General features: G+C 46.2%; 2 protein-coding genes across 4 annotated transcripts in view; both read right to left on the bottom strand.

Annotated features, from left to right (window-relative positions):
- Positions 1-2,455: 2,455 nt before the first annotated feature.
- LOC123744784 (collagen alpha-2(I) chain-like) lies at positions 2,456-4,588 on the bottom strand. The gene has a single exon (XM_045724968.1). It carries the CDS (start codon positions 4,586-4,588, stop codon positions 2,456-2,458), a length of 2,133 nt encoding a protein of 710 aa, XP_045580924.1.
- A 13,106-nt stretch (positions 4,589-17,694) lies between these two features.
- Positions 17,695-25,248, bottom strand: part of LOC106611471 (VPS39 subunit of HOPS complex) — a 78,336-nt gene continuing 70,782 nt past the window's right edge. For all 3 annotated transcript variants that reach the window (XM_045723768.1, XM_045723769.1, XM_045723767.1), the window contains exons 22-24: positions 21,594-21,728; positions 20,940-21,031; positions 17,695-20,370 (exon numbers count right to left, since the gene is read on the bottom strand). In XM_045723768.1, coding sequence (XP_045579724.1) covers positions 20,289-20,370; positions 20,940-21,031; positions 21,594-21,728 — 309 coding nt within the window. In that variant the 3' untranslated portion in view covers positions 17,695-20,288. The remainder of the gene's footprint in view (positions 20,371-20,939; positions 21,032-21,593; positions 21,729-25,248) is intronic.

Genomic DNA, 25,248 nt, shown 5'->3' on the forward strand with positions numbered 1-25,248 from the left:
GGTAGACCCAGGGGGTTAGAGAGTCGACCCAGGGGGTTAGAGGGTAGACCCTGGGGGTTAGAGGGTAGACCCTGGGGGTTAGAGGGTAGACCCTGGGGGTTAGAGGGTAGACCCTGGAGGTTAGAGGGTATAACAGTAGAGGAGGAGGAAGACCATACTATAGCCCATGCCTCACGGCTGTAACCAGTTATCAGTATGCTTGACTCCCCTGTGATGTGCAGGCTGGATCTTGTATGTGTGCTATCCCGTTGGTCAAAAACTGGTTGAATCAACGTTGTGAACCACATATTTCAACCTAAAAAAAGTATGTGATGACATTGAATCAACGGGCAAAGAGAGTCAGTCTGGGTTCAGACAGGGAGTCAGTCAGTGTTCAAACAGAGAGTCAGTCAGGGTTCAAACAGGGAGTCAGTCAGGGTTCAGACGGAGAGTTAGTCAGGGTTCAGACAGAGAGTCAGTCAGGGTTCAAACAGGGAGTCAGTCAGGGTTCAAACAGGGAGTCAGTCAGGGTTCAAACAGAGAGTCAGTCAGGGTTCAAACAGGGAGTCAGTCAGGGTTCAAACAGGGAGTCAGTCAGGGTTCAAACAGGGAGTCAGTCAGGGTTCAGCCAGAGAGCCAGTAAGGGTTCAGACAGGGAGTCAGTCAGGGTTCAAACAGGGAGTCAGTCAGGGTTCAAACAGGGAGTCAGTCAGGGTTCAGCCAGGGAGTCAGTCAGGGTTCAAACAGCGAGTCAGTCAGGGTTCAAACAGCGAGTCAGTCAGGGTTCAGAAGGGAGTCAGTCAGGGTTCAAACAGGGAGTGAGTCAGGGTTCAAACAGGGAGTCAGTCAGGGTTCAGCCAGAGAGTCAGTCAGGGTTCAAACAGGGAGTCAGTCAGGGTTCAAACAGGGAGTCAGTCAGGGTTCAGCCAGAGAGTCAGTCAGGGTTCAAACAGGGAGTCAGTCAGGGTTCAAACAGGGAGTCAGTCAGGGTTCAGTCAGGGTTCAGACAGAGAGTCAGTCAGGGTTCAGCCAGGGAGTCAGTCAGGGTTCAGAAGGGAGTCAGTCAGGGTTCAAACAGGGAGTCAGTCAGGGTTCAGCCAGGGAGTCAGTCAGGGTTCAGCCAGGGAGTCAGTCAGGGTTCAAACAGAGAGTCAGTCAGGGTTCAAACAGGGAGTCAGTCAGGGTTCAGACAGAGAGTCAGTCAGGGTTCAAACAGGGAGTCAGTCAGGGTTCAAACAGAGAGTCAGTCAGGGTTCAAACAGGGAGTCAGTCAGGGTTCAAACAGGGAGTCAGTCAGGGTTCAAACAGGGAGTCAGTCAGGGTTCAGCCAGAGAGCCAGTCAGGGTTCAGACAGGGAGTCAGTCAGGGTTCAGACGGAGAGTCAGTCAGGGTTCAGACAGAGAGTCAGTAAGGGTTCAGACAGAGAGTCAGTAAGGGTTCAGACAGAGAGTCAGTCAGGGTTCAAACAGGGAGTCAGTCAGGGTTCAAACAGGGAGTCAGTCAGGGTTCAAACAGGGAGTCAGTCAGGGTTCAAACAGGGAGTCAGTCAGGGTTCAAACAGGGAGTCAGTCAGGGTTCAAACAGGGAGTCAGTCAGGGTTCAGTCAGGGTTCAAACAGGGAGTCAGTCAGGGTTCAAACAGGGAGTCAGTCAGGGTTCAGCCAGAGAGCCAGTCAGGGTTCAGACAGGGAGTCAGTCAGGGTTCAAACAGGGAGTCAGTCAGGGTTCAGCCAGGGGGTCAGTCAGGGTTCAAACAGCGAGTCAGTCAGGGTTCAAACAGGGAGTCAGTCAGGGTTCAAACAGGGAGTCAGTCAGGGTTCAAACAGGGAGTCAGTCAGGGTTCAAACAGGGAGTCAGTCAGGGTTCAAACAGGGAGTCAGTCAGGGTTCAGCCAGAGAGTCAGTCAGGGTTCAAACAGGGAGTCAGTCAGGGTTCAAACAGGGAGTCAGTCAGGGTTCAGCCAGAGAGTCAGTCAGGGTTCAAACAGGGAGTCAGTCAGGGTTCAAACAGGGAGTCAGTCAGGGTTCAGTCAGGGTTCAGACAGAGAGTCAGTCAGGGTTCAGCCAGGGAGTCAGTCAGGGTTCAGAAGGGAGTCAGTCAGGGTTTAAACAGGGAGTCAGTCAGGGTTCAGCCAGGGAGTCAGTCAGGGTTCAAACAGGGAGTCAGTCAGGGTTCAGACAGGGAGTGAGTCAGGGTTCAGACAGGCAGCAACTCAAAGTGTGAGACACCTGCTTAGGCAGAAATAAGTCATGTGTGTGTGTGTGTGTGTGTGTGTGTGTGTGTGTGTGTATCTGAGTGTGTTTGTTTCCAGTATTGGGATTCCTCCTGACATATATCAAATGTCTCCCATGTGAAAGATATCTGTCAACCTCAATGTGCTAACCTGGTTAGCTTAAATACAGGTTAAATCAACCTAAATTCCACCAACCTGGTTAGGTTGAATACAGGTTAAATCAACCTAAATTCCACCAACCTGGTTAGGTTGAATCATCAACCCATAGATCACCAGCCATAATAAAGTAAGTGCTGTCGGGGCCCGTAGTACCCCTGTTGGGGCCCATAGTACCCCTGTTGGGGCCCATAGTACCCCTGTTGGGGCCCAAAGTTCCCCAGTTGAGGCCCAAAGTTCCCCTGTCCCCTGTTGGGGTCCAAAGTTCCCCAGTTGAGGCCCATAGAACCCCTGTTCCCTGTTTGGGCCCATAGTACCCCTGTTCCCTGTTGGGGCCCATAGTACCCCGGTTCCCTGTTGGGCCCATAGTACCCCTGTTCCCTGTTGGGGCCCAAAGTACCCCTGTCCCCTGTTGGGGCCCATAGTACCCCTGTGGGGGCCCAAAGTACCCCTGTTGGGGCCCATAGCACCCCTGTTGGGGCCGATAGTACCCCTGTTGGGGCACGTAGTACCCCTGTTCCCTGTTGGGGCCCAAAGTTCCCCTGTCCCCTGTTGGGGGCCCATAGTACCCCTGTTCCCTGTTGGGGACCATAGTACCCCTGTTCCCTGTTGGGGACCATAGTACCCCTGTTTCCAGTTGGGGCCCATAGCACCCCTGTTGGGTCCCAAATTTCCCCAGTTGAGACCAATAGTACCCCTGTCCCCTGTTGGGGCCCAAAGCTCCCCAGTTGAGGCCCATAGTACCCCTGTTCCCTTTTGGGGCCCATAGTACCCCTGTTCCCTGTTGGGGCCCATAGTTCCCCTGTTGGGGCCCATAGTACCCCTGTTCCCTGTTGGGGCCCAAAGTACCCCTGTTGGTGCCCAAAGTACCCCTGTCCCCTGTTGGGGCCCATAGTACCCCTGTCGGGGCCCAAAGTACCCCTGTTGGAGCCGATAGTACCCCTGTTGGGGCCCATAGTACCCCTGTTGGGGCCCATAGTACCCCTGTTCCCTGTTGGGGCCCAAAGTTCCCCTGTCCCCTGTTGGGGGCCCATAGTACCCCTGTTCCCTGTTGGGGACCATAGTATCCTTGTTTCCTGTTGGGGCCCATAGTACCCCTGTTGGGGCCCAAAGTTCCCCAGTTGAGGACCATAGTACCCCTGTCCCCTGTTGGGGCCCATAGTACCCCTGTTCCCTGTTGGGGCCCATAGTTGCCCTGTTGGGGCCCATAGTACCCCTGTTCCCTGTTGGGGCCCATAGTACCCCTATTGGGGCCCATAGTACCCCTGTTGGGGCCCAAAGTACCCCTGTTCCCTGTTGGGGCCCCAAAGTTCCCCTGTCCCCTGTTGGGGGCCCATAGTACCCCTGTTCCCTGTTGGGGACCATAGTATCCCTGTTTCCTGTTGGGGCCCATAGTACCCCTGTTGGGGCCCAAAGTTCCCCAGTTGAGGCCCATAGTACCCCTGTCCCCTGTTGGGGCCCAAAGTTCCCCAGTTGAGGCCCATAGTACCCCTGTCCCCTGTTGGGGCCCATAGTACCCATGTCCCCTGTCGGGGCCCTGTTGGGGCCCATAGTACCACTGTTCCCTGTTGGGGCCCATAGTACCCCTGTTCCCTGTTGGGGACCATAGTACCCCTGTTCCCTGTTGGGGCCCATAGTACCCCTGTTCCCTGTTGGGGCCCATAGTACCCCTGTCCCCTGTTGGGGCCCATAGTACCCATGTCCCCTGTCGGGGCCCTGTTGGGGCCCATAGTACCACTGTTCCCTGTTGGGGCCCATAGTACCCCTGTTCCCTGTTGGGGACCATAGTACCCCTGTTCCCTGTTGGGGACCATAGTACCCCTGTCCCCTGTTGGGGCCCATAGTACCCCTGTCCCCTGTTGGGGCCCATAGTACCCATGTCCCCTGTCGGGGCCCTGTTGGGGCCCATAGTACCCCTGTTCCCTGTTGGGGCCCATAGTACCCCTGTCCCCTGTTGGGGCCCATAGTACCCATGTCCCCTGTCGGGGCCCATAGTCCTGTTGGGGCCCATAGTACCCATGTCTCCTGTTGGGGCCCATAGTACCCATGTCTCCTGTTGGGGCCCATAGTATCCCTGTCGGGGCCCATAGTACCCCTGTCGGGGCCCATAGTACCCCTGTCGGGGCCCATAGTACCCCTGCCGGGGCCCATAGCACCCATGTCCCCTGTCAGGGCCCATAGTACCCCTGTCGGGGCCCATAGTACCCCTGTCGGGGCCCATAGTACCCCTGTCCCCTGTCAAGGCACATAGTACCCCTGTCGGGACCCATAGTACCCATAGTACCCCTGTTGGGGCCCATAGTACCCCTGTTGGGGTCCAAAGTACCCCTGTTGGGGCCCAGCCAGCATAGGTTTCAAATGGCACCCTATTCCCTATATAGTGCACTACTGCTGGTCAACATTACTGCATATTTAGGGAATAGGGTGCAATTTGGGTTGCGACTCCAGAGCTGGTGGGAGAAGAGGAGAGAAAAGAGGAAGCACCAGTCTTATGATTTCCTGCCTCCATTCCTCCCTTCCTCCAGCCCCCTAGCTCTGAGTGCAAGTCTGCAATACTGTACGGTGTTGACCCCTCCCTCTCTACCCTCCTCCCTCTCTCCCCACCCCTCCCTCTCTACCCTCCTCCCTCTCCCCCCACCCCTCCTCTCTCCCCCCCACCCCTCCCTCTCTACCCTCCTCCCTCTCTCCCCACCCCTCCCTCTCTACCCTCCTCCCCACCCCTCCTCTCTCTCTCTCCCCCACCCCTCCCTCCTCCCTCTCTCCCCCCACCCCTCCTCTCTCTCTCTCCCCCACCCCTCCTCTCTCTCTCTCCCCAACCCCTCCTCTCTCTCCCCCCACCCCTCCCTCTCTACCCTCCTCCCTCTCTCCCCCACCCCTCCTCTCTCCCCCACCCCTCCTCTCTACCCTCCTCCCTCTCTCCCCCCACCCCTCTCTCTCCCCCACCCCATCCTCTCTCTCTCTCTCCCCCCCACCCCTCCCTCCTCTCTCTCTCCCCCCACCCCTCCCTCCTCTCTCTCTCCCCACCCTCCTCTCTCCCTCCCTCTCCACCCACCCCTCCCTCTCTACCCTCCTCCCACCCCTCCCTCTCTACCCTCCTCTCTCTCTCCCCCACCCCTCCCTCTCTCTCCCCACTGCTTTCCCCACACCCCTCCCTACCCACGCTGGCTCTCCTTACAACTGAGTGTATAGTTGTGGAACAACAGTCCTCTCAGTGTATAGTTGTGGAACAACAGTCCTCTCAGTGTATAGTTGTGGAACAACAGTCCTCTCAGTGTATAGTAGTGGATCAACAGTCCTCTCAGCTCATTGTAATATAACTACATTGCTGCTCGGGCCTAGACCCTCTTCATTAGAAGCTGGTTGACTTCAACATGAACCACAGAAATGACTCATGCAATCATATAGGTTTGTATCCCAAATGGCAGCCTATTCCTTATATAGTGCCCCCTGTGGGTCCTGGTCAAAAGTAGTGCACTGTTTAGGGAATAGGGTTTAATTTGGGATGCAGACAGAGAGAATGAATGATGGAATCCAGGCATCTCATCAGATCATAAATGTGTTTCTCTCTCTCTGACGCTGCCTTCGCTATGGCTACGCTGAGCTTGTGTGTGTGTGTGTTTATGCGCTGGTCTATATGTGCGTGCGAGCTTCTCTGTATGTCAGTGTGAGCTGGTCAATATGTGTGAGTGAGTCAGTGTGTGTGTGTGTGAGTCAGTGTGTGTGAGTCAGTGTGTGTGTGTGCGAGCTGGTCTGTATGTGTGTGTGTGTCAGTGTATGTGTGTGTGTGTGCGTGCGAGCTGGTCTGTATGTGTGTGTGTCAGTGTGTGTTTGTGTGTGTGTGCGTGCGAGCTGGTCTGTATGTGTATGTGTGTGTGTGTGTGTGTGTGTGTGTGTGTGTGTGTGTGTGTGTGTCAGTGTGTGTGTGCGTGTGCGTGCGAGCTGGTCTGTATGTGTGTGTGAGTCAGTGTGTGTGTGTGTGTGAGTCAGTGTGTGTGTGTGTGTGTGTGTGTGTGCGAGCGAGCTGGTCTGTATGTGTGTGTGTCAGTGTGTGTGTGTGTGTGTGTGTGTGTGTGTGTGTGTGTGTGTGTGTGTGTGTGAGAGAGAGTAATGCATTCTAGGGAAAGGCTTTGCTCTAATCCCTGAACACTGAAACGCCAGACTGCTATTAGCCCATAGAAACACATTTAACAGCTATTAGCCAATAGAAACACAGTGAATAACAGATTACTGCTATTAGCCAATAGAAACACATTGAATAACAGATAGTCCTTACTGCTATTAGCCAATAGAAACACATTGAATAACAGATATTACTGCTATTAGCCCATAGAAACACATTGAATAACAGATATTACAGCTATTAGCCCATAGAAACACATTGAATAACAGATTACTGCCATTAGCCCATAGAAACACATTGAATAACAGATAGTCCTTACTGCTATTAGCCCATAGAAACACATTGAATAACAGATATTACTGCTATTAGCCCATAGAAACACATTGAATAACAGATTCACTACATGGAACAACAGATAGTCAGTCCCCCTAAAAAATGTAAAGGAAGTTTGTTCTGAAGTGCTTGTTCTATATCTGAGAGATAAAATGAAAGATTAGGAAACATTTACTTGTCTTTTTTTTTTTACATATTGTGATGGAGTGAGAAGGTGTGTGTGTGTGAAGGCCGATTATATTTCCTGCTCGTTGGCGACATCTACTGGCCAGGAGGGAGGGTGGCCCCGGAAAGGTAAGAGCCTAATTACACACGCTTGTGCTGTGGCGCATCCCCCCCCCCCCCCGAATTAAAAAGTCCTGGGTTGTTTCCCTGGAGAAAAAGTCCATATTTGGTCTACGCTTGTTGTTACTTCACACTCTCGTCACTTGTTGGCAAGACCCGACCGATACACTGAGACTGAAGTAATACCAGATCATGAAGAAGCTCATCATTTCATACATTTTTTATCATTTTAGCAGACGCTCTTATCCAGAGCGACTTACAGTAGTGAATGCATACATTTCCTACATTTTTACCCCCGTACTGGCCCCCCGTGGGAATCGAACCCACAACCCTGGCGTTGAAAACACCATGCTCTACCAACTCATCAAGCAGCTGGCTCACGACAGCCAGGAACAGCTCGACCTGCACAGGGACGTCATTACAGAGCAAAGGAATCAAAATGCTGGGTTGGTGCCTACTATGACCTATCACATGACCAGGCTAAAAACTACAACGGGCCTACTATGACCTATCAGATGTCCAGGCTAAAAACTACAACGGGCCTACTATGACCTATCACATGACCAGGCTAAAAACTACAACGGGCCTACTATGACCTATCACATGACCAGGCTAAAAACTATAACGGGCCTACTATGACCTATCAGATGTCCAGGCTAAAAACTATAATGGGCCTACTATGACCTATCACATGACCAGGCTAAAAACTACAACGGGTCTACTATGACCTATCAGATTACCCTGCTAAAAACTACAACGGGCCTACTATGACCTATCAGATGGCCAGGCTAAAAACTACAACGGGCCTACTATGACCTATCAAATGGCCAGGCTAAAAACTACATTGGGCCTACTATGACCTATCAGATTACCCTGCTAAAACCTACAACGGGCCTACTATGACCTATCAGATGACCCAGCTAAAAACTACCAAGGTGGTTCTGACCCGGTATAGTGACACATTGATGACCCGTGTCTTGAAGTTTCAGGAATGGACCCGCCCAGTCAGTTAGGGCCCAGATGGACGACTTTATCCGTGTGGTCGAGGGGAAGGTTGCAGCGACCACGCAGGGCTCCAGCGTGGCGGAGAGATTGGTAATGGACCACTTCATTACGGGCCCTTCCCTATGATGCCAAGAAGGTGGCCAACCCAGAGCAATCCACAGAAAAGTATTGTCCATATTCAGCAGGTTATGGTGGGAAATAGGCTTTTTAAAAGTGCCGTCTTTATTGTCTTACTCTTTTTAACGTCGTCTTCGGTGTGCTTATCAATACACAACCACCTTCCCCGTGGAACAGCTCGCTGCCCATAGACATACAGTATAACCCATAGAAGGGTCTTGGAACCTCTAACCCTGGCAATTTGACTGTAAACTCGTGGTACGCAAGCATTGGCTGTCGGTCTGGACTCGAATGGAAACTGCTCTCTACGGATTGTACTGTGCGTCTATGAAATACAATCATGTGAAAAACTTTGTTTAGAAAGCAAAATGCTGTAATTACTAAATGTGGAATGTGACAGATATTTTACACCCCCCCCAAAAAAATAAAATACATTTGATGAATAAAATATTTCTCAAATGAAGGGGATGATGACACAATCTTTGCGAGAGGGATGGTATCTGATTTCATTGGTCCTCAACTCGCTGCTCGAGTTAGGGGCCCCCGCCAAGTTAGGGGCCCCCGCCGAGTTAGCCTGCCCGGAGCAGGTTAGTTCTGAACGATTCGTTGCCATAGAAACGTACCTGACTAACTCCTCAAACCTGATTGGTAGTATAGGGCTCTGAACCCAAAATAGAAGCTTGTTTTATGCCATTGTTTATAAACAATGTAATTATAATCAAAGACTGTATAGACCTCAAAACATGGTTATAACTATACACATTAGATATTTTACGGCCCGGTCAGTCGTTCCAGCCATAGCTCTGTCTATGAATTTGAGAGTGGTTACATTTCTTCAGTGCCATCCCTTAGCTATTTCCAAAAACAGTGGCAGGGAGGAACGTTCTTATAGTATCAACTGAAGATTGTTCCTTTAACAGTTCCTTAACTGTTCCTTTAACAGTTCCTTTAACCTTTAACAGTTCCTTTAACGGTTCCTTTAACTGTTACTTTAACAGTTCCTTTAATCTTTAACAGTTACTTTAACAGTTCCTTTAACCTTTAACAGTTCCTTTAACTGTTCCTTTAACAGATCCTTTAACTGTTCCTTTAACTGTTCCTTTACCAGTTCCTTTAATAGTTCCTTTAACAGTTCCTTTAATCTTTAACAGTTCCTTTAATCTTTAACAGTTACTTTAACAGTTCCTTTAACCTTTAACAGTTCCTTTAACTGTTCCTTTAACAGATCCTTTAACTGTTCCTTTAACTGTTCCTTTACCAGTTCCTTTAATAGTTCCTTTAACAGTTCCTTTAATCTTTAACAGTTACTTTAATCTTTAACAGTTACTTTAACAGTTCCTTTAACACTCCCCCCACCACGTTTTGTGGGAGCATAATGAACGCTAAGTACTTGGTGTTATTTGGACATAAATTATGAACTTTGTCAAAAGAAACCACATTTGTTCCGGACCTGGGATGCCTTCCGGACCTGGGATGCCTGCCTTCTGATGGAGATAATCAAAGGTAAGGGGATATTTACAATGTTATTATCGATTTTAGATGATGCTAACTGTATAGCATAGCTTATTGTTCTTAGCATAGCACCCCGTTTATTGCAAAATGTGATTTCCCAGTAAAGTTATTTTGAGATCTGGCCATTCGGTAGCAATTACGAGATGATAATATATTATTCTTTGAATGACAATATTATAATTTACCAATGTTTTCGAATAGTAATTTTGTTATGTTCACCGGAAGCATTTCAGAGAAGAAGAAAATCTGAATTTCACGCTACTGTAAAATGCTGTTTTTGGATATAAATATGAACTTGATGGAACAAAAAATGCATGTATTGTATAACATAATGTCCTAGGAGTGTCATCTGATGGAGATTGACAAAGGTTAGTGCATAATTCTAGCTGGTTTCTGCTTTTGGTGATGCCTGACCTTGAATTGAAAATGGATGTTTGTACTTTTGTGGCTATGTACTGTCCTAACATAATCTAACTTTATGCTTTTGCCGTAAAGCCTCTTTGAAAATCGAACAATGTGGTTAGATTAAGGAGATGTTTATCTTTTAAATTGTGTAAAATAGTTGATTTTTAACAGTTCCTTTAACTGTTCCTTTAACCTTTAACAGCTCCTTTAACAGTTCCTTTAACAGATCCTTTAACTGTTCCTTTAACTGTTCCTTTAACGGTTCCTTTAACGGTTCCTTTAACCTGTTGGGGCTAGGGGGCAGTATTTGCACGGCTGGATAAAAAAATGTACCCGATTTAATCTGGTTACTAATCCTACCCAGTAACTAGAATATGCATATACTTATGATATATGGATAGAAAACACTCTAAAGTTTCTAAAACTGTTTGAATGGTGTCTGTGAGTATAACAGAACTCATTTGGCAGGCAAAACCCTGAGACATTTTCTGACAGGAAGTGGATACCTGATGTGTTGTATTACCTTTAAACCTATGCCATTGAAAAACACAGGGGCTGAGGAATATTTTGGCACTTCCTATTGCTTCCACTAGATGTCACCAGCCTTTACAAAGTGTTTTGAGTCTTCTGGAGGGAGATCTGACCGAACAAGAGCCATGGAACGATGATGGCCCATTAGACACCTGGCGCGCGAGTTCATGTTGGGTACCCTCGTTCCAATACGTTATAAAAGAGAATGCATTCGTCCACCTTGAATATTATTCATGTTCTGGTTAAAAAAGGCCCTAATGATTTATGCTATACAACGTTTGACATGTTTGAACGAACGTAAATATATTTTTTCCCCTCGTTCATGAAGTGAAGTCCGGCGGGCTTAGATCATGTGCTAACAAGACGGAGATTTTTGGACATAAATGATGAGCTTTTTTGAACAAAACTACATTCGTTATGGACCTGTGATACCTGGAAGTGACATCTGATGAAGAGAATCAAAGGTAATGGATTATTTACATAGTATTTTCGATTTTAGATCTCCCCAACATGACGTCTAGTCTGTATCGCAACGCGTATTTTTCTGGGCGCAGTGCTCAGATTATTGCAAAGTGTGATTTCCCAGTAAGGTTATTTTTAAATCTGGCAAGTTGATTGCGTTCAAGAGATGTAAATCTATAATTCTTTAAATGACAATATAATATTTTAACAATGTTTTCTAATTTTAATTATTTAATTTCTGACGCTGACTTGACTGCCGGTTATTGGAGGGAAACGATTTCCTCAACATCAATGCCATAGTAAAACGCTGTTTTTGGATATAAAAATGAACTTGATAGAACTAAAAATGCATGCATTGTCTAACATAATGTCCTAGGAGTGTCATCTGATGGAGATTGTAAAAGGTTAGTGCATCATTTTAGCTGGTTTTATGGTTTTGGTGACCCTGTCTTTGACTTGACAAAACATTACACACAACTCTTGTAAATGTACTGTCCTAACATACTCTAAATTTATGCTTTCGCCGTAAAACCTTTTTGAAATCGTAAAACGTGGTTAGATTAAGGAGATGTTTATCTTTCAAAGGGTGTAAAATAGTTGTATGTTTGAAAAATTTGAATTTTTACATTTATTTGGATTCAAATTTGCCGCTCTTGAAATGCACCTGCTGTTGATGGAGTGCACCACGGGTGGGACGCTTGCGTCCCACCTAGCCCATAGAGGTTAACGGTTCCTTTAACGGTTCCTTTAACAGTTCCTTTAATCTTTAACAGCTACTTTAACAGTTCCTTTAACTGTTCCTTTAACTGTTCCTTTAACCTTTAACAGTTCCTTTAACTGTTCCTTTAACTGTTCCTTTAACAGTTCCTTTAACAGCTCCTTTAACAGTTCCTTTAATCTTTAACAGTTACTTTAACATTTCCTTTAACCTTTAACTGTTCCTTTAACAGTTCCTTTAACAGTTACTTTAACATTTCCTTTAACCTTTAACTGTTCCTTTAACAGTTCCTTTAACAGTTCCTTTAACAGTTCCTTTAATCTTTAACAGTTCCTTTAACAGTTCCTTTAACCTTTAACTGTTCCTTTAACAGTTCCTTTAACTGTTCCTTTAACTGTTCCTTTACCAGTTACTTTAACAGTTCCTTTAACCTTTAACAGTTCCTTTAACTGTTCCTTTAACTGTTCCTTTAACTGTTCCTTTAACTGTTCCTTTACCAGTTCCTTTAACAGTTCCTTTAATCTTTAACAGTTACTTTAACAGTTCCTTTAACCTTTAACAGTTCCTTTAACAGTTCCTTTAACCTTTAACAGTTCCTTTAACAGTTCCTTTAACAGTTCCTTTAATCTTTAACAGTTCCTTTAACAGTTCCTTTAACCTTTAACTGTTCCTTTAACTGTTCCTTTAACTGTTCCTTTACCAGTTCCTTTACCAGTTCCTTTACGAGTTCCTTTAACAGTACCTTTAACTGTTCCTTTAACTGTTCCTTTAACAGTTCGCTCAAATAGCTATTTTTCACTTGTGTATTATTTCCAGAAGGTTGCAAAGTTCCGATAAAAACTTTCCCCAAAAAATGTCCAAGTTTTCCAGATGATGAAAAAACAAAAATCAGAATATTTACACAAGTAAAAAAAATAATAATATATATATATATATATATATATATATATATATATATATATAAAAATCTGGAAAATCTGAATCCTCCAACCCGACTTCTGAAAAACCAGGGAATTTTAGGAAAGTTACCAGAACCCTGGGAAGAGACACAGTAAGAGGGACAGGGGGGGGACCCCCTCTCTACAACAGAGACATGGTAGGAGGGACAGGAGGGGAGACCCCCTCTACAACATAGACATGGTAGGAGGGACAGGAGGGGAGACCCCCTCTACAACAGAGACATGGTAGGAGGGACAGGGGGGGAGACCCCCTCTCTACAACAGAGACATGGTAGGAGGGACGGGGGGGGAGACCCCCTCTACAACATAGACATGGTAGGAGGGACAGGGGGTGATCCCCTCTCTACAACAGAGACATGGTAGGAGGGACAGGGGGGGAGACCCCCTCTCTACAACAGAGACATGGTAGGAGGGACAGGAGGGGAGACCCCCTCTCTACAACATAGACATGGTAGGAGGGACAGGAGGGGAGACCCCCTCTACAACATAGACATGGTAGGAGGGACAGGAGGGGAGACCCCCTCTACAACAGAGACATGGTAGGAGGGACGGGGGGAGACCCCCTCTCTACAACAGAGACATGGTAGGAGGGACAGGGGGAAGACCCCCTCTACAACATAGACATGGTAGGAGGGACAGGGGGGGATCCCCTCTACAACATAGACATGGTAGGAGGGACAGGGGGGAGATCCCCTCTCTACAACATAGACATGGAAGGAGGGACGGGGGGAGACCCCCTCTCTACAATATAGACATGGTAGGAGGGACAGGGGGAGGAGATCCCCTCTCTACAACATAGACATGGTAGGAGGGACAGGGGGGAGATCCCCTCTACAACATAGACATGGTAGGAGGGACAGATCCCCTCTTTACAACATAGACATGGTAGGAGGGACAGGAGGGGAGATCCCCTCTACAACATAGACATGGTAGGAGGGACAGGGGGGGGACCCCCTCTCTACAACATAGACATAGTAGGAGGAACGGGGGATACCCTCTCTACAACATAGACATGGTAGGAGGGACAGGGGGGAGATCCCCTCTCTACAACATAGACATGGTAGGAGGGACAGGGGGGAGATCCCCTCTCTACAACATAGACATGGTAGGAGGGGTTCGGGGACGGTGAGATCTCCCCTCTACAACAGACATGGAAGAGGGACAGGGGGGGAGATCCCCTCTCTACAACATAGACATGGTAGGAGGGACAGGGGGGGAGACCCCCTCTCTACAACATAGACATGGTAGGAGGAACGGGGGATACCCTCTCTACAACATAGACATGGTAGGAGGGACAGGGGGGGAGACCCCCTCTCTACAACATAGACATGGTAGGAGGGACAGGAGGGGAGACCCCCTCTCTACAACATAGACATGGTAGGAGGGACAGGAGGGGAGATCCCCTCTACAACATAGACATGGTAGGAGGGACAGGGGGGGAGACCCCCTCTCTACAACATAGACATGGTAGGAGGGACAGGAGGGGAGATCCCCTCTCTACAACATAGACATGGTAGGAGAGACGGAGGGTAGATCCCCTCTCTACAACATAGACATGATAGGAGGGACGGGGGGGAGATCCCCTCTACAACATAGACATGGTAGGAGGGACAGGGGGGAGATCCCCTCTCTACAACATAGACATGGTAGGAGGGACAGGGGGAGACCCCCTCTCTACAACAGACATGGTAGGAGGGATGGGGGGGAGACCCCCTCTACAACATAGACATGGTAGGAGGGACAGGAGGGGAGACCCCCTCTCTACAACATAGACATGGTAGGAGGGACAGGGAGGGGGGGGAGATCCCCTCTCTACAACATAGACATGGTAGGAGGGACAGGGGGGGGAGATCCCCTCTCTACAACATAGACATGGTAGGACGGACAGGGGGCAGATCCCCCCTCTACAACATACCGTGTCTCTGAGCCTGATTCTTCTCAAGGTTTCTTTCTAGGTTCCTTCATGTTTTGGGAGGTTTTCCTTGGCCAGTGTGATGCTAAATAAAATACTTGTATTATTATAACAACACTGCACAATTTAAACCCTTGCCCCTCAATCCCCCCCTTTCCCCAAAACACATCTAAATATTGGACTATAAATTGTGCCTTCCTGCATTATACTGATGCTACAATGTTTATTCTAGTCTGAGATTTTTATTTTATGTTGGTATTCTTTTCTCTTCTTAGTTCTAATTGTCGTTTCATTGTCCAGAAGAAACCTGCAGTCAGTATGTCGTTGGACGATGTATACCATGAGTATTCTGGTAATATGACGGATAACATTTGTATGGCTTGTTCTTTGGAGGTTCAGGCTGGGTGTCTGTAAAACCATTTTGTGACAACTGCTGATGTAAAAAAAAAAAAATAAGAAAAAAATAACATTTGATTGTTTGATTACAAACCATGGCATCCAAGACATTAAAATGACACCTACCAAATAATACATATGAGTGTAAAGTCATGTTTATTAATCAATTCATGCAATACTGATATACTGATTTGATTTGCACAATAAAATAAGAAACAAAATGTTCATACTGTCTGTTTATATAATGGTACCAATGTTTTGAAGGTAAAACAGTGAGATGGTGCAACAGGCTGAGTATACTGTAGCTAGCTAGACCTTCAATAACAAACAGATGGGCAGTTGGTTGAGTATAGCTAGCTAGACCTTCAATAACAGATGGGTGGTTGGTTGAGTATAGCTAGCTAGAGGTTCAATAACAGATGGGCGGTTGGTTGAGTGTAGCTAGCTAGACCTTCAATAACAAACAGATGGGCGGTTGGTTGAGTATGGCTAGCTAGACCTTCAATAACAAACAGATGGGCGGTTGGTTGAGTATAGCCAACTAGACGTTCAATAACAGATGGGCGGTTGGTTGAGTATAGCTAGCTAGTAGTTCAATAAGAGATGGGTGGTTGGTTGAGTATAGCTAGCTAGATGTTCAATAACAGATGGGCGGTTGGTTGAGTGTAGCTAGTGTCATGACGTTGGCCTGTGGGTAAGGTTTATGACCCCCCCCCCATAAATACCTTTCCCCCTTCCCCTCTCTTACTGACCCTACTGAAGGACTGCTGTCCTGTTAAATATAGAGAGTCTGGGAACATCAAACAAATGTGGAAAGGTACCACATATTTTGTTAATAAAACCAGTTGGAAATATGCTTGGGAACGTAATGAGTATGTATGTCAGTTCGGTTGTCATCTGAGACATTATGACTGATGACAGGACGACATAAACTGTATCTGAGAAAGTATACACCCTCTAGTTATCAGAGTCACATGGAATTGTTATGCAATTGAAATGTTTGATATTGAAAATGTTTGTTAGGAGATGAAATGTAATTTTAGCTTCCGAAGGAGAGATTTGGGTTTTCATAAGGAAAGTGCCCTGCTCGATCAGTAACCCAACCCTGTGAAGAGACAGGGGTTATAAACGATGAAACACCTCCCTCCCCCTCCCCACTATATAATCCTTTGACGAAAAGATAACCAGGTAGTTCCAGTACGAGAGGCCTGCAGCCTCTACGTTAGAAGGACACACATGTCAACTAAGCCAACCTCGGCGTGAGCTATGGTATGAACTGGTATGAACTTTGAGCTTATTCACTACAGAAGTGCTACTTCCTAGCCGTTGAGTTAGCAGCGGCCGCTGTAACGTGGGCTAGGAAAGGACGGACGACGGATCTAGTCTAACAGACCGACGAAGATACCACCACGTATCCAATTGACCACCAGAGACATTCTTCCGAGTAACAGGAAGATCTGTTGGCCAACCCGGCCAGCATCTACGACCAATCTACCGAAGCGCAGCTCAGAGTAAATATTTATTGCATTTTCCTTTTCCAAATGGGCGGTAATTTAGAATGCATAAGATAATGTATTTACGATAGCATAGCTGCTGTTTCTCTGTTCCTAAATCTTCCCGCTCTTTCATTCAAGCCCAACCCCTTTCCTTTGTGTAACCAGCCGTCATATCTGTTCCGTCTACCGGGACGTTTTCTGTATGACGACATTGTATTCTGTGTATTTGTAATTCTGTGTGATTAGTTAGGTATTTAGTAAATAAATAATTAAACCCAATTTTGTATTGCTGATTCAACTTGTTAGCCAGGGTTCGTGAAGATAGCCAAGAACTTACAACTTTCATTATGAGACTGAAAATAAGACAAGGGTTAATATTGACTGCTATCGAGGTAAAATATTACTAAGTATTTTAAGAGTTTATTCGGAAGATAACAGCTCTATAAACGTTCTTCCGTGGTGCCCCGACTTTCTAGTTAATTACATTTACATGATTAGCTTAATCAGGTAATATTAATTACAGAGAAATCATTTTATAAGTTAGCATGTCATATCACTTAATCCGGCATAGCCAAAGACACGACACTAGCTAGACCTTCAATAACAAACAGATGGGCGGTTGGTTGAGTATAGCTAGCTATATACCTTCAATAACAGATGGGTGGTTGGTTGAGTATAGCTAGCTAGACCTTCAATAACAAACAGATGGGCAGTTGGTTGAGTATAGCTAGCTAGATGTTCAATAACAGATGGGCGGTTGGTTGAGTATAGCTAGCTAGACCTTCAATAAACAGATGGGTGGTTGGTTGAGTATAGCTAGCTAGACCTTCAATAAACAGATGGGTGGTTGGTTGAGTATAGCTAGCTAGACGTTCAATAACAGATGGGCGGTTGGTTGAGTGTAGCTAGCTAGATTGTCAATAACAGATGGGCGGTTGGTTGAGTATAGCTAGCTAGATGTTCAATAACAGATGGGCGGTTGGTTGAGTATAGCTAGCTAGATGTTCAATAACAGATGGGCGGTTGGTTGAGTATAGCTAGCTAGACCTTCAATAACAAACAGATGGGTGGTTGGCTGATGCTTCACGTATTTAATTACAATGTTGCGAGGATACAACTGTGACATATATTAATGTATGCATCCCAAAATGGCACCCTATTCCCTATATAGTGCACTACTTTTCACCAGAACCCTACAGGGCTATATAGTAGTGCACTAATAAAGGGAGTATGGTGCCATTCGGGATTCACTCCATATCTTAAACTTTCATTCCAAATCTGACATACAAAACATCTTAAATAGACTAAACGCATGATAAAGACAGAACCATTTCCCCCGATCACTTCTGGAATAAGGAAACATGGGTTGAGCTGCTGACATAATATTGTATCAATCAATATAAAGATGAATTCTGAAACTGTGGATCTACTTCCAAATACAGTTTAGTCTCAAGAGCTTTCAGAAGAGGTTATATCGCTGCAGCTGATCTAAAAAAAAAAAAAAAAAAAGTGTTTGTGCACATGAACCATGCTAGAAATGGAGTCGTTACATTTGAATCTGAAGTCTGTTTTTTTAACCATTCCCTCAGAAACACAGGCTAACTGAAAACATTGAAAACCATTCCCTCAGAAACACATGCTAACTGAAAGCATTGAAAACCATTCCCTCAGAAACACACGCTAACCGAAAGCATTGAAAACCATTCCCTCAGAAACACACGCTAACCGAAAACATGAAAACCATTCCCTCAGAAACACACGCTAACCGAAAACATGAAAACCATTCCCTCAGAAACACACGCTAACCGAAAAGAAAATGGCTGCTTTTAAGTACATTCTTAAAAGTCACACAAGGCATCAGAGAAGAAGAGTTAGTCTATGTAATCTCTGTAGCGTACTGAGTAGTCTGAGGATGAGAGAGAGAAGAGGAGGGAGTGAGTGAGGGGAGAGAATTGGAGGGAGTGAGTGAGTGAGGGGAGAGAATTGGAGGGAGTGAGTGAGTGAGGGGAGAGAAGAGGAGGGAGGGAGTGAGGGGAGAGAAGAGGAGGGAGGGAGTGAGGGGAGAGAAGAGGAGGGAGGGAGTGAGGGGAGAGAAGAGGAGGGAGTGAGGGGAGAGAAGAGGAGGGAGTGAGGGGAGAGAAGAGGAGGGAGTGAGGGGAGAGAAGAGGAGGGAGTGAGGAAGAGAAGAGGAGGGAATGAGGGAGAGAAGAGGAGGGAATGAGGGAGTGAGGGAGAGGCAGCAGAGAAACAGACAACAGCAGTGCCTGTTCTGATCATTCAGACTTGAACCGTCCTCTCATACAGGCTACAGGTTAAATCTAACAATACGGACAGAAACAGGCTCCGTTGTTGTGAAGATCTCTTTCCTACATCTCCATGTCTCCAGTCTCTTCCAAAGCTAACAGAAACAGATCCTCCTGTTTGTAGTTACTGTAGCAGAGTAGTTGGTAGAATAGCTACAGGTACTATAGTTTAGCAGGTGGCTGGGGTTGTGGAGCAGAATAGGTAGCTGGGTTTGTGGGGCAGAATAGGTAGCAGGTAACTGGGGTTGTGGAGCAGAATAGGTAGCTGGGGTTGTGGGGCAGAATAGGTAGCTGGGTTTGTGGGGCAGAATAGATGGCTGGGTTTGTGGGGCAGAATAGATGGCTGGGTTTGTGGGGCAGAATAGATGTCTGGGGTTTGTGGGGCAAAACAGGTAGCTGGGGTTGTGGGGCAAAACAGGTAGCTGGGGTTGTGGGGCAAAACAGGTAGCTGGGGTTGTGGGGCAAAACAGGTAGCTGGGGTTGTGGGGCAAAACAGGTAGCTGGGGTTGTGGGGCAGAACAGGTAGCTGGGGTTGTGGGGCAGAATAGGTAGCTGGGGTTGTGGGGCAGAATAGGTAGCTGGGGTTGTGGGGCAGAATAGGTAGCTGGGGTTGTGGGGCAGAATAGGTAGCTGGGGTTGTGGGGCAGAATAGGTAGCTGGGGTTGTGGGGCAGAATAGGTAGCTGGGGTTGTGGGGCAGAATAGGTAGCTGGGGTTGTGGGGCAGAATAGGTAGCTGGGGTTGTGGGGCAGAATAGGTAGCTGGGGTTGTGGGGCAGAATAGGTAGCTGGGGTTGTGGGGCAGAATAGGTAGCTGGGGTTGTGGGGCAGAATAGGTAGCTGGGGTTGTGGGGCAGAATAGGTAGCTGGGGTTGTGGGGCAGAATAGGTAGCTGGGGTTGTGGGGCAGAATAGGTAGCTGGGGTTGTGGGGCAGAATAGGTAGCTGGGGTTGTGGGGCAGAATAGGTAGCTGGGGTTGTGGGGCAGAATAGGTAGCTGGGGTTGTGGGGCAAAATAGGTAGCTGGGGTTGTGGGGCAAAATAGGTAGCTGGGGTTGTGGGGCAAAATAGGTAGCTGGGGTTGTGGGGCAAAATAGGTAGCTGGGGTTGTGGGGCAGAATAGGTAACTGGCGTTGTGGGGCAGAATAGGTAGCTGTTCCAGAGAGAAGCCGCTAGAGTTCCAGAGATGGAGGAGTCCTCTCTCCTCCTGAATATCCCAGCTGCTGTGATGTAGTTTCAAACCAGCATTCCAGGGTGCTGCTAGGAACATTTAGTCCACAGGAGGGAACAATTCTGTCATTTTAGTACACGGCGGTCTGGTCTGTTAGTATCCCAGAGTGCTTTGCGTCCAGGCGGGGGCGATAGCTGCGTCACTGCTCCGTAGGACACACCGCTCGGTCCTTACAGCAGAAATAATGAACTACAACACCATTGGGATACCTGGCGAAGGCGCTGGACAGGACAGACAACAAGTGTTTTAGTATATAGACAGCCTTCACTACATATTTTCAACAGGTTTTATCACATAAAAGGATCTATTACATAGTTATAAGTGTTTATAAAGCATTGATATTAGTATAGCCAGCAGAATGCCACCCTGCATCCCACTACTGGCTCGCTTCTGAAGCTAAGCAGGGTTGGTTCTGTTTAGTCCCTGGATGGGAGACCAGATGCTGCTGGAAGTGGTGTTGGAGGGACAGTAGGAAGCACTCTTTCCTCTGGTCTAAAAAAAATATCCCAATACCCCAGGGCAGTGATTGGGGACACTGCCCTGTGTAGGGTGCCGTCTTTCAGATGGGATGTTAAACGGGTGTCCTGACTCTCTGGCACTTATTGTAAGAGTAGGGGTGTTAACCCTGGTGTCCAGGCTAAAGTCCCAATACCATCATGGTCACCTAATCATCCCCAGCTTCCAATTAGCTCATTTATCCCTGTAACTATTCCCCAGGTCGTGGCAGTAAATGAGAATATGTTCTCAGTCAATTTACCAGGGAAAATAAGGGTTAAATAAAAAAGTTTACCTGTTTCCTATCTTCTTCTTACAGACCCTGCAGGTCTTTTCCTCTGTGATGATACACTTCACCTGTTGGTGGAAGATACGCTCCTCCTGGACCTAAACACACACGTCAGACAGACCAAAGACAAACATCAGGGTTGAATCTCAAAGGTAGTTCCTTGTTGCTCGCGTCCTCTTTCCTTCACCTGCCTCTTTTTCAAAACGCCAGAGAGAAGCAAGCTCTTTCCTTAATCTTCTCTTCAAACATCAGAAGGGAGGAAGCTCTTTCCTTAACCTTCTCCTCAATCAGAAAGGAGGAAGCTCTTTCCTTAACCTTCTCTTCAAACATCAGAAAGGAGGAAGCTCTTTCCTTAACCATCTCTTCAAACATCAGAAGGGAGGAAGCTCTTTCCTTAACCTTCTCCTCAATCAGAAAGGAGGAAGCTCTTTCCTTAACCTTCTCTTCAAACATCAGAAGGGAGGAAGCCCTTTCCTTAACCTTCTCCTCAATCAGAAAGGAGGAAGCTCTTCCCTTAATCCTCTCTTCAAACATCAGAAGGGAGGAAGCTCTTTCCTTAATCCTCTTGGCTTCTCTCTGAAGTTTTGAAAAAGAGTCTGGTAGAGGACAGTTATAGAGGACACGACACCAACACACAGAGCGTCTCTCTCTCTCTCTCACCCGTAGGAACTCGGCCTGCAGCAGACTCTTGAGGACCTGGTCAAAACGTTTCCTCTGAGCCTTCTCCTCCAGAACACTCTCCAAGAACACACGGATTTCTCTGATCTGAGTGTTGGCTGGCAGCAGGTCGATGGCCTGGTGGAGATATATAATATAGATAGATAGTTTACTTATAGACCTGGACCATAATGATCAGTGTTGGCTGGCAGAAGGTCGATGGCCTGGTGGAGATATATAGTTTAGCTATATAGTACCTATAATATAGTTTCACTGGCAAAAATTAAATTAAACCATCTAGTGTTCAGCGAAATAACAACACAATGTCAAATACAGGTAGCCTAGTCAAATAATTAACATCCAATCACATTAACCATTACACTCTCGCGGGAATTCCACTAACGGTCCGTATGGAGCCAAACGTAGCTGCTGCTCATGTTGGTATCTGTAATGATGGAGCAAAAGCCATGACAGGGAGACATAGTGGAGTGGTAACGCGCGTGCAAGCAGTTGCTCCCGACGCCACTTGGGTCCACTGCAGCATCCACCAAGAGGCTCTTGCTGCCAAGGGAATGCCTGACAGCTTGAAAGACTTTTTGGACACTACAGTGAAAATGGTTAACTTTGTTAAAGCAAGGCCCCTGAACTCTCCTGTATTTTCTGCACTATGCAATGATATGGGCAGCGACCATGTAACGCTTTTACAACATACAGAAGTGCACTGGTTATCAAGGGGCAACGTATTGACACGTTTTTTTTAAATTGAGAGACGAGCTTAAAGTTTCTTTACTGACCATCATTTTCACTTGTCTGACCTCTTGCATGATGACGAGTTTCTTGCATGATGACGAGTTTCTCATATGACTGGCCTATCTGGGTGATGTTTTTTCTCACCTGAATGATCTGAATCTAGGATTACAGGGACTCTCTGCAACTATATTCAATGCGCGGGACAAAATTGAGGCTAAGAAGTTGGAGCTCTTCTCTGTCTGCAGTAACAAGGACAACACACAGGTCGTTCCATCATTGTATGATTTTTTTGTGTGCAAATGAACTCAAGCTTACAGACAATGTCAAATGTGATATAGCGAAGCACCTGAGTGAGTTGGGTGCGCAATTACGCAGGTACTTTCCCAAACGGACGACACAAAAAACTGGATTCATTATCTCTTTCATGACCTGCCTCCAGTCCACTTACCGATATCTGGACAAGAGCGCCTCATCGAAATTGCAACAAGCGGTTCTGTGAAAATTGAATTTAATCAGAAGCCACTGCCAGATTTCTGGATTGGGCTGCGCTCAGAGTATCCTGCCTTGGCAAATCATGCTGTTAAGATACTGATGCCCTTTGCAACCACGTACCTATGTGAGAGTGGATTCTCGGCCCTCACTAGCATGAAAACTAAATACAGGCACAGACTATGTGTGGAAAATGATTTAAGACTGACACTCTCTCCAATACAACCCAACAATGCAGAGTTATGTGCATCCTTTGAAGCACACCCTTCTCATTAACCTGTGGTGAATAATTCCGAATTTTTGATGAACAAATAAGGTTTTATACATAAGATGGTTAAATAAAGAGCAAAATTATTGATTATTATTATTGATTATTATTGAAGATCTAGGTGCTGCTGTAGGCCCTTCCATGGTTGGGGACAAAAGCACCAGATCATCAGCAAACCGTAGACATTTGACTACAGATTCTAGTAGGGTGAGGCCGGGTGCTGCAGACTGTTCTAATGCCCTCGCCAATTCGTTGATATATATGTTGAAGAGGGTGGGGCTTAAGTTATATCCCTGTCTCACCCCACGGCCCTGTGGGAAGAAGTGTTTTTTCACATTTTAACCGCACACTTGTTGTTTGTGTACATGGATTTTATAATATTGTATGTTTTTCCCCCCAACACCACTTTCCATCAATTTGTATAGCAGACCTTCATGCCAAATTGAGTCAAAAGCGTTTTTGAAATCAACAAAGAATGAGAAGACTTCACCTTTGTTTTGGTTTGTTTGTTTGTCAGTTAGGGTGTGTAGGGTGAATACGTGGTCTGTCGTACAGTAATTTGGTAAAAAGCCAATTTGACATTTGCTCAGTACATTGTTTTCACTGAGGAAATGTATGAGTCTGCTGTTAATGATAATGCAGAGGACTTTACCAAGGTTGACACATATCCCACGATAGTTATTGCTCGTCTCCATTTTTGTGGATTGGGGTGATCAGTCCTTGGTTCCAAATATTGGGGAAAATGCCAGAGCTAAGGATGATGTTAAAGAGTTTAAGTATAGCCAATTGGAATTTGTGGTCTGTATATTTTATAATTTCATTGAGGATACCATCAACACCACAGGCCTTTTTGGGTTGGAGGATTTGTATTTTATCCTGTAGTTCATTCAATGTAATTGGAGAATCCAGTGGGTTCTGATAGTCTTTAACCTCTCTGGGGTAGGGGGCAGTATTTTGATGTCCGGATGAAAAGCGTGCCCAAAGTAAACTGCCTGTCATTCAGGCCAGAAGCTAGGATATGCATGGTAATATTGGATAGAAGACACTCTAAAGTTTCCAAAACTGTTAAAATAATGCCTGTGAGTATAACAAAACTGATATGGCAGGCGAAAACCTGAGGAAAATCCATCCAGGAAGTGGCATTCTTTTGAATTTAGTGTTTTTCCATTGAAAGCCTATCCACCATATAAATGGATGGGACCTAGTTCCTATGGCTTCCACTAGATGTCAACAGTCTTTAGACATTGTTTCAGGATTTTATTCTGAAAAATGATCAAGAATAACAACATTTTCTGAGTGGTCGGTCAAATGAACAAGAGCTTTTTGCGCGCACGACCGGGAGCGCGCCCTCCGTTCTTTTTCCTTTGTATTGAATACGCTATTGTCCAGTTGAAATATTATTGATTATAAAGACAATAGACAACCTGAGGATTAATAAAAAAACATCGTTTGACATGTTTCGATAAACCTTACCGGTACTATTTGGATCTATTCGTCTGCCTGTTGTGACCGCCTTTGAGCCAGTGGATTACTGAACAAAACGCGCCAGCAAAACAGAGTTTTTGGATATAAAGAGAGACTTTACCGAACAAAACAAACATTTGTGTAACATGGAGTCTTGTGAGTGCAACCATACGAAGATCAAAGTGATTCATTTTATTGCTATTTCTGACTTTCGTGACTAATCTACTTGGTTGGAAAAAGTTTGTAAGCGGGGCGCTGTCCTCAGTTAATCGCGTGGTGTGCTTTCGCCGTAAAGCCTTTTTGAAATCTGACACAGCGGCTGGATTAACAAGAAGTTAATCTTTAAACCGATGTATAACACTTGTATATTTTATGAATGTTTATTATGAGTATTTCGAATTTAGCACTCTGCAATTTCACCAGATGTTACCCTAGACGGGTTTCAATAGTTATCTCTCCCCCCGGTATCCATCCATCCGTCCGTCCGTATGTCTGTATGCATGCATGTCCATCTCTCCCTATCTGTGTGTCATATATACTGAACAACATGCAACAATTTCAAAGATTTTACTGAGTTACAGTTCAGAAGAAAAAAAATCTGTCAGTTTAAATATATCTGTTGGTCACAAATGGGCAGTTTCTGGATATTGGCGGGAACTGGAACACGGATGAATGGCACGACAATAG

Source organism: Salmo salar, chromosome ssa09, assembly GCF_905237065.1.
Source record: "Salmo salar chromosome ssa09, Ssal_v3.1, whole genome shotgun sequence".
Classification (NCBI taxonomy): Eukaryota; Metazoa; Chordata; class Actinopteri; order Salmoniformes; family Salmonidae; genus Salmo; species Salmo salar.

Coding starts and splice junctions, on each gene's coding strand:
- LOC123744784 (XM_045724968.1), bottom strand. CDS start 4,588: ATGGGCCCCGACAGGGGTACTATGGGCCCCGACAGGGGTACTATGGGC.